At 38.0% G+C, this 17,694-nt stretch overlaps 1 protein-coding gene across 1 annotated transcript in view; it reads left to right on the forward strand.

Moving 5' to 3' along the window:
• Positions 1 to 17,694, forward strand: part of LOC149232834 (mitochondrial carrier protein MTM1-like) — a 222,277-nt gene that overhangs the window by 117,658 nt on the left and 86,925 nt on the right. The window contains exon 6 of the mRNA XM_089379528.1: positions 4,404 to 4,503. Coding sequence (XP_089235654.1) covers positions 4,404 to 4,503 — 100 coding nt within the window. The remainder of the gene's footprint in view (positions 1 to 4,403; positions 4,504 to 17,694) is intronic.

Consider the following 17,694-nt stretch of genomic DNA (forward strand, 5'->3'; position numbering starts at 1 on the left):
TTTTCCCACATTGGGTTTTTCTGGGGACATTTGTCCAAAAATAATTGTCATTTTTTATGCATGTGCTAGCATTTCTCAGTTCCTATTTTTGCTTCCACAGTATTTTTATAGTGAAGAAATTGTAGTGTGAATAATTCATTATTTTGCCGTAAACAAAATCCGCTGCATGATTAATTTATGAGTTAGAAGAATTATTTCCAGTTACTGCTTTTCAAGCGAATTTTCTCATTTTGAAGTTGGATTTGAAGAATGTTGCTCAAATGATGGATGATCATGACACACGAAAACACCTTCATCCTTATCCTTACCATCGCATAGCATTTGGAGCCCAAAAAGGGCATGACGTCATTATTTAGAGGCTTACAACGCATACGTGTGGGTCTATTCTGGCATATTTTCAACTTGAGCTAGTGGGTTCGCTTGTTCCCAAGGATTATTTTATGTTTACTCATTATTAAACTTGTTTAGGGGCTTCATAGGCTAAAAATAGATAAGGTAGACCTCATATAAATAGAGCTCACCTCATTCTTACATTTGATCGCCACTTGTGGACTATTTCAAGCGTCTTAGAGATTTCGGCCTAGCTCTTGTAGCTTGCTACTCTTGTGGATATATGATCTTTGTGGATACTTTTTCCATTGGAGACTAGTCCTTGTTACGGAGATGTCACTTTGGGATGATGAAGGATATTGTTGAATATTGGAGTATTTTTATTGTGGAGTATCTTTTGTGGTTATTGCATACAATATATTTTGCCAAGGTTTCTATGTTAGTTGTCTAATTGTATTTCTTTATATGAAGTATTGGTGGAATATTGTATGCTTAAATTAAAGAATCTTGAACATCCCTTGAGAACCTCCTAGAGAGCTTTTCTCATGCTTTTATCCTTGTACTGAGTGATAGTTAGGGTTTCACCCCCTTACTCTCTTCTACGGTTTTTGATATCTCCATAGTAATTTTTCCCTTAGACTCCATCACCTAGGAAGTGGCACTGGATTTCACTTAGATGATCAAACACTACTACACTTCATTATTTCTCTCCCTTAATCAATTTTCGTCCCTTCAAGGCAAGCCGCTAGGGCTAGGGAATTGGGTCGAATTCAACTAGGGTGGATGCATTGCCTTGTTATGAGGTTATTCTTGTAGGTTGAACCTTGTAACATCAAAATCCTTGGTTTTGAACAGTGGGAATAGATCCCCTAGGGTTGATGTCACAAACCATAGGCACTTTTTCCTTAAGAAATCCCTAATCTAGCATTAAGGCTTCAACCTAGGGCATCTTGAAGGCTTGTGTCTCTTTTTGTGATGATACATACCTTGCAACAGGGTTGCGAGGGAGCACATCCCCCCTTGAATTTGCTCCCGAAGCGCGTTCCGTTCGGGAGCGACCCCAAGAGCGCGCTCCTTATATTTTTTTTGCTCCCTAGCGTTTTTCGCAATTTGTTTTTGCAAAAACGTTCCAAACACAATTTTTTTCAAAGAAACAAGATTTTTTGAGTGGGGAACCTAATGATCAAGCCTATGGCCCTAGTATTGATATGCAATTCATGGTAATGTGACATTCTCCTTTATCTTTCATTTTCATCCTTTTACTTAAATTTTTAACATTACCATGAAATGACTCAAGATGTTTGAGAGTGGTTCCGACCTCATTAGATTTCATATGGAGAAAGTAGAATTTTAGATCTCACTCAAAATCCAACAGAATTCTCAGTTTTTCAGGATTTCAGGATTGGGGGGATTCCAATGTTTCCATTGGATTTTGTCATGTACTAGGGTATGGAACTCTTATTTAATCAAGGGCACCAATTCCTCTATATACCTTGATGTTAGTGACATTGGTTGCTGAACTTCTCTATCATGACCCTACAAAAAATGTACCCATCACTCAAACAAAGTCTTGACTTGACATGCTACGTTTTTTCTATCTTATGTTAATGCTAAGAGGGTGATTTTAATGACAAAGATCCCAAGATACGCAATGATTTTGATGATATGTAGGTATTTGTTGTAGCATGATGTTTTTGGATGCTAGAGGCCATCTAGAGCCAGTTTGTTGATGTATTTTCGGTTCAGAGATGGATTGAACTCGATGCTATTTTGGTTATGTGCACCCTTTACAAGCTATATAAATCAAAACTTGTAACTTATGGACCTGTGGTTGATAAAGGTTGTAATTACTAGATGATTGATGTTTTATGCTTTAATCCATTCTTTTATGCTTTTTATAACTAATTCATCATTCTACATATTTTCTTAGAAATTAGACAATTCTCGTGGTGGCAAGAGGCCAGAGCATTAGCAATAGATAATAGATTTACTTGTCTTTTCTAGTTTCTAGTAGATTTTATAACTATTGAGTCTTTCATATTTGTTATGATATTTTTTGTAAACAATATAATATATATGACAATTTAAGTTTGAAGTTTGAAGTTGGCGATTAAAACTCATTGGTAATGAATTATGAATATGATGCTTCGTGAAAGTTGAAAGTCGAAAATTTTCATTTCATGTTAGATATTATTTGTTATCGTTTGGTTCCTTGGTAATGGTAATGGTTACAAGTTACAACTTTAGTGATCAATAATGATAAATGTTATATATTGAATTTTGAATGCTTGAAACTTTAAGATTGATGAATCATGAAACTCTATATGTTGTATGTTACTAACTTGTGGACATGGTTGATGAAGATTATAACTTCTAGATGATTGATGTTATATGGTTCAATCCATGTTTTTATTCCTTTATATCTAATTCATTATTCTACATGCTTTTGTTGACGTATATGCATCAAAATATATAAAAATATGAGTTTTTGAAAATGTTTCTCCTGCTCCCAAGCAACCTTGCTTTGCAAGCCTTTTCTTGGTATTATATGCCTAAGTGTGCCACTTTTGTAGCATATTACTCAAACCCTAGGCTATAAGCATTCTTGGTAGATTCCTTGCATGGCACGCTATTCCTTATTTCATTGTATTGAGCCTTGTCTTTAGTCTGAGACTCTGAGTGCCTGCACGAGTCTATCAAAGCTATCACCTTTGAGCTATTGCCTTAGAATATCTATTAGGTGACTAATACTGGGAAGCCTCCCTTGTGGTGAAATTCCACTAAAGAGCAGGGGGTGGAGTGCTGAGGTGATAGTGGCCTCCACCTCATTATTGTATCTTGGCCTAGCCCTTGTCTTGTGAGACCTTTCACAAGACCTACTAGATTTTGATGCAACAAGGAACACTTTGTATTGGAAACTGTGAACTGCCTTGAGAACTGTGAAAATTGTGAATATGAGACTGCATGTATAAGAATCATCTGAGGGATACTACACCAAAGCCAAGGCCACATACAAACTTTATAGACTCTTAACAATGCTGTAAGACATAGGTACACCTTGATGTGGGCGGGACTGGCCCATACATCGGTGATCAACCTTACAAAAACAAGCTCCCATAAAACCATGAGCCCTCAAGTAAGCCCACCAAAGGCCCTCCAATCCACACAGAAGGAGAGGAACTCGAGATGAACTCCAAGGGACTGGCCATGGTCTGATTGACACAACAAGGTATAGACAATAAGCCTCACATGGTTGTTACAATGCTTTTGACTTGTGACCTTGGGCTTACAATGGTGATGAAATATACTGTAAATTTTTTATGTGTACCCCAACTGATATGAGGGGTAATAGGTATCCCTGCTGAAATGAGGGGTAACAAGGCCTATAAATGCAAGACCATTCTTCATTGTAAATCATCATTCATTTATTGTTATATACATTTATATACTTTTGTTTATATCCAATCAAAGTCTAAAGTCATTAAGCACTTCCTCTTCAGAAACTTGGGGTTCCCAGTACCCAGTTGCCGTAGATTGAATTGCAGCTAACACAATTGTGTTTCATGCTTTCTAAAATGTTTAGAATTTTTGAGGGGTGTCACATGGTTAGCAATGGCAAATATCATGGAAGACACACCAACTTTTCATCCAGATGTAGTGTACTGTGCACATTATTGTTCCATTTCTAGAAGAAGTAACAATTGGTAATGTGTGGTGATTCTTACTGTCTTGGACAAGTTTGATAATTTCAGACTAAGATCTGTCGTGCATTTGTTTTCCTTTAAAATTTGGGCCTTCTTCATTCCACCTTATTGGAATTTAAAACTTTTAGACCAATACTATATCTCGCAGTAAAGGTAAGGATGGTCCATTTACTAATGAGATAATTTTGAGGATCCTTTTGTCTGAACGGATGTGTTTTCAAACTGAACAAAATATAATTGTACTGTATTCTAACATATGTCTTGCCATTCTGCCTGTATAAATAATGGTTGGATATTTATGTCATACGTTTAGAGCTATGTATCATTCTATCTTGACATGGGATTTTGCTGTGATCATTTCGTAAAAAGGCACAGAAGGAAATTTTCATGAATATCAAACCTCCAGGAATGTGGAAGACTTTAGTTGGTGTGCGATTGTCTGTGAAAAATACATCTGGTGGAAGAGATTGTAAGTGTTCATCCTTGAGACTTGAACTAAATAATGTTTTCAATTACTGTTTTGTCGGATAAAAGGAAATTCCAGTTTACTCTTCTTCTGTCGTAAAGTTGCCTTGGCTCTGTTTTCTGTGAGTTCTACTCCATGATCATATATTGTTATGAGATTGGTTGTGTTTGCAATTTGTGAGCATTAGGATATTGAATGATAGAAGCTTATAACTTCTAAGCATCGTTTATACTAATCCAGTGTGTGGTGATCTGGTTTCTAGTGTCATAAAATATACAATGACTGGAATTTGCCTATTATCATAAAATTTGATCTCAAAATACAGTTAGATTCTAGCACCTCTTTTGACCCACTTAAAGATTCAGCCACAAAATTTTCCAGTTGCGTTCAAGGCACTTACATGCGAAATGGTAAGGGAACCTTGAGACGGCAGGATGCCTTTCTTGTATATTCTCATACAGATGACTAGCTGGATATTGTCCTTTTATCACTTTGCGATGTTTGATGAAGAAATTAAGATCTGATTTACTGAAAATAATGGCAAAGGCCTGCTACCCCTCTTTCAGCAGGGGTACATAAATGCACATATTCATTTTTTGGCATCACCATTGTAAGCCCAAGGAGTGCAAGTCTAAAGTCCTGTAAAACCCTGCGGGATGATCTTTATGTGAGAGTATGTCTTAGATCCCCGGTGTGTGGACAGTCATGGCTAGTCCTTTTAACTTCATTTCCATTGTGTTTGGTTTTATGGCACTACTGACATCTGCCTGGTGGGTGGTAACTCCTTGCCATGATGGGCATCCTTATGTCCTAGGGTGGTAGCAGGCACCCTAGAGGTGGATCTATTAGGACTCATGATTTACGGGACCACTTAGTGCCTAGCCCTGTAAAGGTGATTGCCTATGGTACTTTACCCTTATATTATCCCTTTAATTCTGGCACACCTACCATTTCCCCAATTGTTTGTTTATTTTGCATGGCATTCCTTGGCCTTGGTGTCTTCATCATATCACAACTCTTCAACATGGAAGTCTCACATTTTCCAACAGTTTGTGGTTCCCATTGGTGCAAAGTCTAGCAAGCCCTGTGATGGAGTTCACAAGGTGAGGGCTAGACCTTGTAATAACAATGATCAGATATTGCCATTGTCACCTCAACAATTCTCGTCCTGCTCTTTAGTGGAATTTCATCACAATGGAGGCTTCCTAGTATTTACCTATAAAGGTACTCTAAGTATAGGGCTCATGGTGATGAAAATAGACTAGGTGAAGGTACTTTGTTTTGGACAAGGCTTAGTTCTTCTTGATAAGGGAGCGATGTACCATACACCTAGGCTAGATAAAAACTTGCATAAACTAGGGTTTCTTGATGTGCAACAATGAGTAAATACCTAGACATATAAAAGTCAAGGAAAGGGTTTGCTAAAAAATTAGATCTATAAAGCAATAGAGCAAAATCCTCAAAATAGGCCCCAAGTTGAAGCAAGGCTAGGGTTAGGGTTTCCAAGGCACAAAATTGACTCAGAGAAGATGATGTCAACCGTATTAAGGGAATATTCACCACCACAAAGCTATATTTTGTGTTTAAAGTAGTGTTGCACACATCGACAAAAAATCAGCAACATTGCGATTTTTTTCAGCTGTCGAAAAATCGCCGGGTAAAAACCGCGATTTTTCCCAATTTTTGCTGTTTTTTCCAAATTTTCTTGATTTTTTCCAATTTTGAAAAAATGAATATATTTTGTATTTTTTAATGTGCTGTGGTTAGCTGATTTTTGCCGATTTTTTCGCTAATGTTGTCGAAAAGATGTTTTCTGGTCGCTTGCCAATTTTTTGCCGATGGCAATTTTTCCAACACTGGTTTAAAGGAGTAGGGAGATAGATCTTACGTTTTTATTCCACCAACAAGCATCCAAATGCCCCAGGGATAAATCTTCCCTATTAAAAACCCTAATAGCTTGCCTTAAGAAGCCCAGGAAAATATAAAAGGAGAAAATATTTTAGTTTTGGAGTTTTTTGATCAACACAATATTTTATTAGTGCCTAATCCTACTTGGTTGATGGAGTCTAGGGAAATTTTTAGAGAGAAATGACTAATGATTGGAGTAAGTGGGGAAAAATCAATTTTCCACTTTATAAACTCCAACTAACATTTTTGGAGGGGAGAAATTAAATAGGAGATGCACACTAGGAGTTTTTCCATGGATTTCAAGGAAGAGAGTATTTAACATGCACAAATTTAACCAAGATTTCCCACGAATAATATGCGTTTAGTCATGGATATGAAAAAACCTTAGCATTAATTCATTTACATACAAAACAATGAAAAAAAACAATTAGCTTACAATTCCTTCCATGAAAAGACCACCTTTCAATTCCAAAAGGACATCTCCAATACAAAAGGCAATCTCAAATAGCAAATGCTCCATAGAAAACACATCTCCATAGGTAGTGAATAAGACAAAGGCTAAATTGTTCCCTAGAAGAGGGGCCGAAATCTCGAAATCTCTAGTGTAATGATGAAAAACAAGAATGGAGGGATCCTCTATTTATATGAGGTCGATCCCTTCATTTTACAACAAAATATTAGCCTACAAACCCCTACACAAGTTTATTTTTGAGTGTTTTCCAAGACATGGAGTTACAAGCCAACCCCTTAGCTAAAACCAACATAATAATGCCTTAAAATCCCACACATGTGGGTTGATATCATCCATAAGCATGATGTCATGCCCTTTTTGGGCCATAAATGGTATGAAAGTGCATGAATGGGCTAGTGAGATGTCCCATCATCATAATCAACTTGAACTCGTGAGGGGAAGCCCTCAAGATGTGCCTCAAAATGATTCCAAGTGTCAAAACCATGCTCTGGGTGTCCTATGTCACCCTCTCATTGGCTAGGTGTGTGACATGGCATCATCTCTCTCTATTGTTGGGTCTCCAAGTACAAGTACAAGCCCTCCCTTATCATCCTAGGGGATGACCATCATTGTCTGGACTTTGGATCAAGTCATGTCCATAAATAAAGTCAATGCCAACCCGGGGGCATGCTAGGTTCATTGGGTACAACATCAAGAATATCCAACACCAAGCAAAAGGAACTTAACATTTCGGCATCTAGGGGTGCTCGAAGCTGTCAATCATATGTTGGAGTCATCAAAGTGCCTAATGCTTTTCTTTGGAGGGGCAACACTGCATTTGCAAGGTGTCATCACTGCTCTCTGGAAGTGTAAAACAACCTGGGCATGATGTGTAGTGGATGTATATAATGTTCCCTCAAAGGCCTTTGCTACTGTGTGAATAATCACCTAGCGAAACCAATGTTGTTAAAAGCGCGATCGGGATTAAATCGGCGCCGGGAATAAAGCGGAAAAAATCGGCAAAAGCGGGAAAAAAGCGGAAAAAAGCAGGAAAAAAGCGTCTGGCACAAAAATATTCATTTTTTTTCAATTTTTTTAATATCTAAACCATCTACAACATAAAATAAATACATTGACACATAAATATGATAAAAAAACTAATATATAAGATGTTTAATATCATTTCTAGCGCTAAAATCACACATAACATTGAATCATGTCCTGAATAGTAAGTCCTGAGTCCCAACTCAGCCTCAAAATATCAACAAAAAATATGATAATGTATCTCATCATGTCATAATGTCATATACAATAAAATGAAAGTCTAATCCTATTGATTTCCTCTGCCCCTCTTGCGAGAAAATGGCACAACTTTCTCTTTCCCTCTAGATGTAGAAGCTGGTGCCTGTGCTGGTGGAAATGGCAGTGGAGTCTGACGTGCTCTAGAAGCTGAAGAACTAGTAGTAGCAGCTACAGGAGGCTGAGGTAGACGGAGACCACGTCCTCTACTGGTGGTAGTGGTAGCTCGGGTAGGCGGTGTCACCTCCTCCTCCTGCTCCTCCTCCTCCACCTGCTCCTCCTCCTCCTCCTGCTCCTGCTCCTGCTCCTCCTGCTCCTCCTCCTCCCCCTCCTCCTCCCCCTCATCCTGCACTAACCAATCATCAGTGGGATCCATGAGAGGCCTCTCGGTCTCAACCCTCCATTCAGCAGTGGTGTCAATCCCATCCAATGAGATGGCTTCCGTATCAGGTGTCCTCTCTAGTTGTCTCACCCACAATCGAAGATTGTAGTAGACATAGACCATGTCATTAAGTCTATGGGACTCCAACCTGTACAAAGTTCATGAAATAATAATTAATAATTAATATTATAAAAAAAATATTGTTTAAAACTTTAATGAATTCAAAAATTTATTTGGAAATTTGCAATATTTTAAATGTTTAAGTGTTAACCTATTGCGCTTCTTGTTGTGTATTTTTTCAAATACACTCCAATTGCGCTCACATCCTGAGGAGCTGCATGTTTGGCTGAGGATGCGTACGGCAAGCTTTTGCAAAAGGGGTACTCTGCCACCATACATCTTCCACCATGCGTCTACAACAAAATTACAAATAAAATTTTAAATAAACATAAGAAAAAAATGGAATTTGAAGAGACAATGAAATTTGAAACAAAGTTACAAAGTACAAACTAAAAAATACCTGGCATTTTAATCGTCCTATCAGTGACAGCCATCTCAAAGCCAAATGTGCCACCTGACATCTTATATGTCTCAATTTGTCTAGAGATCTCTATACGTTGTTCTGGAGATCTCACCATCTTCTGGACACAGGTTAATAATCCTTCCATGACCTCAGCATCAAAATGAAACCCACATGCATAAGAAAATGCAGGGTTCAGGAAAAGCCCAGCAGCATGAATGGGACGATGGAGTGTGTTGTTCTATCGCTCATCAATCACTTCCCATAGAAGGAGTTGTCTCTGAAACCCATCATCTCCCTTATCATCATAGTAGGACCGAATGGCTTCTTTGGCCCTGTCCATGGCTTCATACAAATAGCCCATTGCGGGCTTCTCACCATCAACCAACCGAAGAACCTTTACCAAAGGTTCAGTAACAGCGCACACCTCCTGCACTCCCGCCTAGAAGTCTTCCTGGTATGAAACTAGTCTGCACACGGCCTCTCCTTCTGGTTTGCGGCTCATTGACGAAGCACGCCACTCCTCTGAAAGAAACATTCTCTTCAAATCCCACATAGAATTCAAGAGGGATTGAAGAGATATGAAACTCGTCGCAAACCGTGTAATGGCGGGGCGCACCAACTCTTTGTTGTTGGTGCATTTTCTCATCAAGCTAAGCACAGATGTGTGATTGTAAATAAATTTTGTGATGCTTTTTGATGAGTCAACAATATCTTTGACAAAGGGAATTTTCCCTATGTCCTCTAACATCAAATCAATACAATGGGCAGCACAAGGTGTCCAAAATAAAGTAGGATGCCTGTCCATAAGCATTCTACCAGCAGCAACATAATTTGCAGCATTGTCCGTTATGACTTGGACAACATTTTCTGCACCCACCTCCAAAATAAACACATCCAGCAAATCACATAAAGTTCTTGCATCTTTGATTTGATGAGTTGCATCAATAGATTTGATAAACATAGTCCCCTTGGGACAACTAACCAAGAAGTTTATAAGGGTTCTCCCCTTTTGGTCAGTCCAACCATCTGACATAACAGTGCATCCTGTTTGTGCCCATGATGCCCTAAAATCCTCCAATCTTTGGGTGCAGTCACGCTTTTCCTCTTGAAGAATCCGGCCTCTGAAATCATGAAGAGAAGGGATTTTGTACCCCGGGCCAACACTGGCAATAGCATCAACAGTAGGTTGGAAAAATGGATTATTCCTTACAATGCTGAAAGGAATATCACTCCAGAGGAGAAATTTTGCCATCAACCTATTAGCTTGTTCTTTTTCAGTTCTTTTTAGCATTGAACCGATAGTTGGTTGTGAACCAGGTGTGGTTCGAGGAACAAAAAATGATGATGCAGCTACCGGATTGACTGACGCTGCAGTAGAACCAGTGCCACTTGGCCCACTTCCTTCAGCTGACCTTTTTAGTTGCCTTTTGAGTTCTTCTTTGGCCTCTCTAGTGTGCTCTAATTCTCCCAATGCTCTCATGGCTCTTTGGATAATTTCAGGATTTGTATTTATACAGGGCCCCACATCACGTCCAGGGATTTGTGCAAGGTGGAACTTCAACCTGTACACCCCCCCGAATATCTCCTTTCCACACAACTTGCAATTCAAGTTTTGTCTATCATTCAGAGCTTTAGGTTCACCATATTCCCAGAAAGGATCCAATTTCCTTGGCATGTTTGTTTTTGAATTTTGAATTTGCAAACCTATGGAAAAATAAGGATTAGGAAATAGGAATTTAGGATTACAAATTACAATTTAGCATTTACAAAATTACAAGTTACAAATTTACAAAATCCCAAGTTACCCAACCAAATGGCAAATGCCAAAAAACAATGAAAATAAAAAAACATAAACAATGTTTAAAAAAAAGGAAAAAAAAAAAAAAAAAATTGGTTCCCATAGTCATACCAAGTTACCCATCGCAAATCAATGAAAAATTACAAAAAAATCTTTAAAAACAATGAAGATTGAAAACAAATGGTGCCCATATGAAATTTCTCAACCAAAAACAAAGTTTATAACAAGGAAAACAAAAAATTTTTAATCTACATACCGTTTTTATGGACAAATTGGTGATCTTGTCTTGGATTTCTCCTAAAACCACTTGGATTCGCTCCCAAACCCTTCAGCTCTCCTCCACAAGGCGTCTCCTCCTCCTCCGCGCGGCGAAAGTCAGAAATGACTAATAAAAAATCGATTTTCATAACTTAAAGCCCGCTGCCCCGCGCCTCGGCGCTTTTTTCAATAAAAATCGCGATTTTTTCGAAAAAATCGTTATAAAAAAAAGCCCGCGATTTTTTGGGATAAAAATCGCGATTTAAGCGGGATAGTGATAAAATCGCGATTTTTTCGCGATTTTATCGCGATTTTAACAACACTGAGCGAAACCATCTCAAGATCATGTGAAAGTCATCAATCATTAGGGACAATGACCATTGATGCATCATAGTGGACTATACTTAATTGTTAAGGGCATAAGCTTTGGAAGGCTGTTGACCCTGCCGCCTACACCTACCTACAAGTCAGTGAGAAAAGCCTTCAACCCCACAAGGTGTGGTTGGTGGCAGGGAACTCAGAGAAGGGGCTGTCACACTGAATCCCTTCTCTCTCTGTTTAAGCTATCTCCTAGGTTAGCTAAGGGGGGTGGTCCCTAATGAAAAGTTAAGTTAAAAAGAGATGTGAGTTTCTAGGAGAATTGTTAGAGTTAAATAGATTATTTCTTTAAGATTTATAAGCAAAAACTGATATGAGCAATAACCATCATAAGATAAGCATGAAATACATAAACAACCAGTGCCTTCCAAGTATTTGCTCTTTAAGAAATGAAATTGTATTTTGCTTAAAACAAAAGTAGAATGCTTCAAAAATTGAAAGCAAAACAATCCTGAAATGGAGACTAAGATGACATGAAATAGTCAAAATGATAATCTACAATTAGTGTACAAGAACTAGATCAAGACATGCAAGTAGAACTCCATACTTGTCTAGTTAAAACAATGCTCTAGGTAGCAAATAAAATCTTTGAAAGCACAAGATATTGATCAAGAAAAATATTTAATTTAAATTTATGTGATCTTAATAAGCTAGAGGAAAGGAAACTCCCTCTTTCAAAATCGTTTGATGAGATCTTTGAGGCAAACCGATTGGGTCCTTCTATTCTTGATCTTGGGAGTTAGTTCGTCTATTGGAGAGCTACCCCATGCCCAAGTAAATCCTTCAACCAAATCTAAAGATCTCTACACACTTGGAAAAAGATGTCAGCAATCATAAGGGATTAGATTATACAATGGAGGAGAAGGCTAGAGATTTCACCAAAAATCTTCCAGTGCTCCTCTTCCTAGAGTATTTCTCTAACCCAAAAAACCATACAAGATAGCTTGCATATGTTAATCCAAACAAGTGGCAAAATGATAACTAGGTCTATTGGAGAGCTACCCCACGCCCAAGTAAATCCTTCAACCAAATCTAAAGATCTCTACACACTTGGAAAAAGATGTCAGCAATCATAAGGGATTAGATTATACAATGGAGGAGAAGGCTAGAGATTTCACCAAAAATCTTCTAGTGCTCCTCTTCCTAGAGTATTTCTCTAACCCAAAAAACCATACAAGATAGCTTGCATATGTTAATCCAAACAAGTGGCAAAATGATAACTAGCATAATCCAACATACATGTAGAATGTAAAGCACAAAAATTGAAATAACATCACTTCAAGAAATGGAAGGAGAACACCAACACAATAGTACCCCAAAGTCTCTTTTATTATATGAAAGATGAATACAAAATCCAATAGAGTCTCCGCAAGCCCAACAGCTCGTTCTAAAGATACAAATGAGAGCTCAAGACTCATATAAATAAGAAAATGGGAGATGATCCCAAGGAAAATTCCAATGACAAGTGGAGATGGATTGACAATCCCAATGTGGAAAATCAAATCACAATTGGCAAGATGACTGGCTGTAGGTGGAAAACTTGACTCCTTGACTATCCATCGAATATCCTCAAATCTGCTGTGTGTTTGGCTGCCTCTAAACTGCTTTTGAGACCTCAAACAGTCAAGCCAACCAACTGCTGTGTAAGCTGTTATGAAGATCTGTGTGTAGCTGTTACGGTGATTGTGTGGAAGCTTTCAGAGATGTGCTGCTTCATTGTGTGTAAAAAAGTAGAGATGAGAGGAGACAACTTTCTCCAAACCTGTGTTTAATTTTCTGCCACATATACTTGTCTTTTCTTGAGCTGCGTGTGCACTAAAGTCTTCTTTACGTGCTCTCTAGCTGGCTGAATTGAAGGCTGCATTCACTGTTTAAACTGGCAGCATAGTCCCCCTTGTTGGCTGTCAACTACATGTGTTACAATGTGTGCCAATGAATGGGGACAAACTCTTAACACATGGCGGTGTTGTCCCCCACTAATCCATGAGTCTCTAGCTCTACATATGCTTCTTTAACTGCCTGTGCATTCGTTGAAATTGGCTGATGCGTACTCCACTAACAAATTGCCAATGTGTGATTTTAAGTGGGGACAAGATCTGCCATGTCACTTTTATTGTCCCCCCTTAACTTTGGAACTAGTTTAATGTGTCCACCTTTAATATTTTGAGTTTCTCGTCCTTTTGAAATAAATCATCACTTTTAACAATTCGATGTGGCTCATAAACTCAACGTGGGCCCTCTTTGACTTTATTTGACTTGGAACTTTGACTTTCTTTGTGGTTTCATGTGGTGGGCCCAACATTGCTGCTACATCACCCTTCACTCTCCACATAATTTTCATGTCAAAATTTTACTTATTTTGACTTCAGAAAAAATTATAAATTTTTCCAATTATTTATTCTTTTGAATTTTTTTCCTCATTTTGGCTACTGTCCTTTGAAAAATCGGCTTTTGAAGGACTATAAGCCATTTTTTGACTGCCAAAGTGGGTCCTAAAATAATGCTGGGCCTCTGAGGATGAATTTCGAGTAGTCACATGCCCCAGATATTTTCCTAAGGCCACTTATTTATCCATTACATAGAAAATAATTAAAAAAATCCCATTTTGCGGAAATTCTTAATTATTAAAAAATCCTATTTAGACCTAGCCAAATTCCACGAATTTTTTTGTGTGATCTAGTATGGTAATATACATCGACTCTAGACACTAAGATGTGTTAGGGGCTCAACCTTCAAACCGTCACCCCGGCTTTGGGGTAAAAAATGAGTGAAAAACCCAGAAAATTATCCGCCTCTGAAAAAAAGGGATAATTAACCGGATAAAAAAAACACTCCAAGGTGTACTCGTTTGCTGATCGAGTCCCAACATCCTAGGCCTGTTACAGATTCAAAAACTCATCATTACTAGTATCACTTATTACAATTCCCCACAGGGTGTGGAATCTGGGTACAAGAAAGATGATGAGAAGATAGAAGTAGAGTTAAAAAACTCTGTTGACTGATGATATTTGATGGTACAAGTGTTCTCTGGATCATCCTTGGGCAATTTCCCTTCCTCTAGCTTATTAAGATCACATAAATTTAAATTAAATATTTTTCTTGATCAATATCTTGTGCTTTCAAAGATTTTATTTGCTACCTAGAGCATTTTTTTAACTAGACAAGTATGGAGTTCTACTTGCATGTCTTGACCTAGTTCTTGTACACTAATTGTAGATTGTCATTTTGACTATTTCATGTCATCTTAGTCTCCATTTCAGGATTGTTTTGCTTTCAATTTTTTAAGTATTCTACTTTTGTTTCAAGCAAAATACAATTTCATTTCTTAAAGAGCAAATACTTGGAAGGCACTGGTTGTTTATGTATTTCATGCTTATCTTATGATGGTAATTTCTCATATCAGTTTTTGCTTATAAATATTAAAGAAATAATCTATTTAACTCTAACAATTGTCCTAGAAACTCACATCTCTTTTTAACTTAACTTTTCATTGGGGACCAACCCCCTTAGCTAACCTAGGAGATAGCTTAAACGGAGAGAGAAGGGATTCAGTGTGACAACCCCTTCTCGAGTTCCCTGCCACCAACCACACCTTGTGGGGTTGAAGGCTTTTCTCATTGACTTGTAGGTAGGTGTAGGCGGCAGGGTCAACATCTTTGGCGCTGTTGCCGGGGACAAGCTTTCTTGTACCTGGGAAATCGACTAACCTTTTGGTTTTAGCATTTTTGAACTTTAGATTTAGATTCTTGCTCAAGTGGCGACTCCACTCAATCCAAATTTTGCAAGAGTCTCTACTAGGAGAAATTCAAGTGGTCTAGTTAGCCCCTCTTCTGATCCTGAAAGGGTTTTTAGAGAGAGGTTGAATAGACTTTCTCGTAGTAGAGCTCTTGCTAGTCTTGGGCAAGAGGCTATTTCTGATATTCATTTGCTTTTTCAAGAACAAGTAGAGCCTAACATCATGAATGATCTTTTTGCTCCTTGTGACTTCACTAACATAAATGGCTATCCTCACAATATCCCTGACAAGGCTATTGAAAAGTTGCCTTCCTTTCAGGGTAACAATGCCATTAGTGCTACATCACATGTGAAAACTTTAATGTTTGTATCTTTAAATGGTGTAACACTGCTAATTATGAGGATGTGAAGATGAGACATTTTGTTTTATCTTTAGAAGAGGATGCTCTTGATTGGTTCACTGAGCAACCTGCTAACTCATATAACTCTTTACAAGCCATTCTAACTGCCTTTTTAGGCAAGTTTGGAGAGAAGAAGGAAAATAGGCATTTGATCAACGCGATTAGCAACATGAAGAAAAATGAGAATGAAACCATGGAGGAGTTTAACAAGAGATTCAATGAATTAGTAAAAAGCATGTTTGCTACTGTTAAACCTCCTGATGAATTTCTTTTATGCTCATATCTAGATGCTTTTGGGGTTGATACTGCCTATGAGTTGAGGAGGAAGGAGCCTACGAATTTGAGTGTAGCTCAATCTGAAGCCTTGAAAATAGAAAGGGCTAGAAAGCAATCAGGAAAATATGAAATTCCTAGTTTCAATGAGGGCCATTGAAACTGAATGATTCCAAAGGCAAGGCCGAAGAAGAGACTACACATGATCCTATTAAGGAGTTAACCCAATTCATCAAGAGTATGGAGGCAAATCACACCAGTCAAATGAATGCTATCCAAAATCAATTAGTGGCCATGGAAAGAAATCAAGGTGGGAGATTCCCAAATAGAGGAAATGGTAGATGGCAAAAGAGAGGACCTCCCAATGACCATAGGCCACCTAATCCACTCGAGTCTACAAAATTAGTTGATGATTCCATGCCTTATTGTAGACCTTGCGATGACATACATGATGAACTCACTTGTCCTTATGCAAGAAGGATCCTAGAAGGAGATATGATGGGAACAAGTGAACAAATCAATGTAGTTGGAAAAGAGCATCATTTGTCCTTGGAAAATGGGATGGGAGATATGGAGAGTAGTCAGAAGGTAAATGAAAAGTCTCCATCCTCCTATAGTATAAATATTTTGAAGATTTAGATAGGATCACTGAATTATATGGAGAGAAGCCTTCATCAACTCAGATTTTAGAGATAGCCAAGGATAAGGAAAGGGGAAAGAATAAAGAAGAAATCATAGTAAAACTTTCACTCCACCCACATCGAAGTTGAATATTGACTTGGGAGGATGGATTAATAATGCTAAGATTTTAGTTCCGTCACTGAAATCATGAAGATTCCCTCCCAAAGATATAAATTGTTGAAAGCCATTGATGTTCCCAATGGAAAAGAAATGTCTATTTTTTCTAGGGATAGATATGAGGATGCCCCTATCACTCTGCAAAGTAGTGATATGTGTAGAGATAACAGAGACCACCAACGTTTTTTCATAAATATGTTGGTCAATGGAATGCTTTTACACAATTGTATGTTTGACTCTGGGGCATCATCTTGTGTCATGACTAAGAAAGTCATGAATCAATTAATTTTGAGGATTTCTAGACCCTACCACAACATTTGTGCAATGGATTCAAAGATCATTGAAGTGTGTGGTTTGATAAAAGATCTTCAAGTCCACTTAGCTGTACATCCTGACATTATGATCACCATGGATATTGTGGTGATTGATGTGCCTGATGCTTGGGGGATGTTATTGTCTAGAAAGTGGGGAGCTGATATTGGGGGTAGTTTGCAAATGGATTTAAGTTATGCTACCATCCCTAATAGTGAGGGCATCATGGTTAGATTGGATAGGGAATTGGAGAGAAAGTTTCATATAGAAAATCCCAAGGAGCCTCATAATGAAATTGTGTATGAATCTGATAACTTGGGAAACTATGCTATCCTAGCTAATTCTTTTCCTCCTTTGGCGAAGGAGGTTGATTGTAAGAAAGATGGTGTTTGGCACATGATTTTTGATGGTGCCCATTCTAGGTATGGTAAGGGTGCTGGAATTGTCCTTACCTCCCCTCTTGGTCACATATTCAAGTTTGCCTATAGATTGGAACTTGATCCAACCAACAATGTAGCAGAGTATGAGGCTCTATTGTTGGGTCTTGAGTTGGAAAAAGACTTGAGGATAAAGTTTCTTAGTATCAAGGGGGATTCTAATCTAGTCATTCTTCAAACTAAGAATCAATTTGCACACAAGAATGATAGATTAAAGAAGTATCGAAACACTGTTTGGGAT

This window comes from Pinus tabuliformis, chromosome J (assembly GCF_031772625.1).
Source record: "Pinus tabuliformis cultivar Carrire ecotype Pingquan chromosome J, CPIR1, whole genome shotgun sequence".
NCBI classification, from domain to species: domain Eukaryota; kingdom Viridiplantae; phylum Streptophyta; class Pinopsida; order Pinales; family Pinaceae; genus Pinus; species Pinus tabuliformis.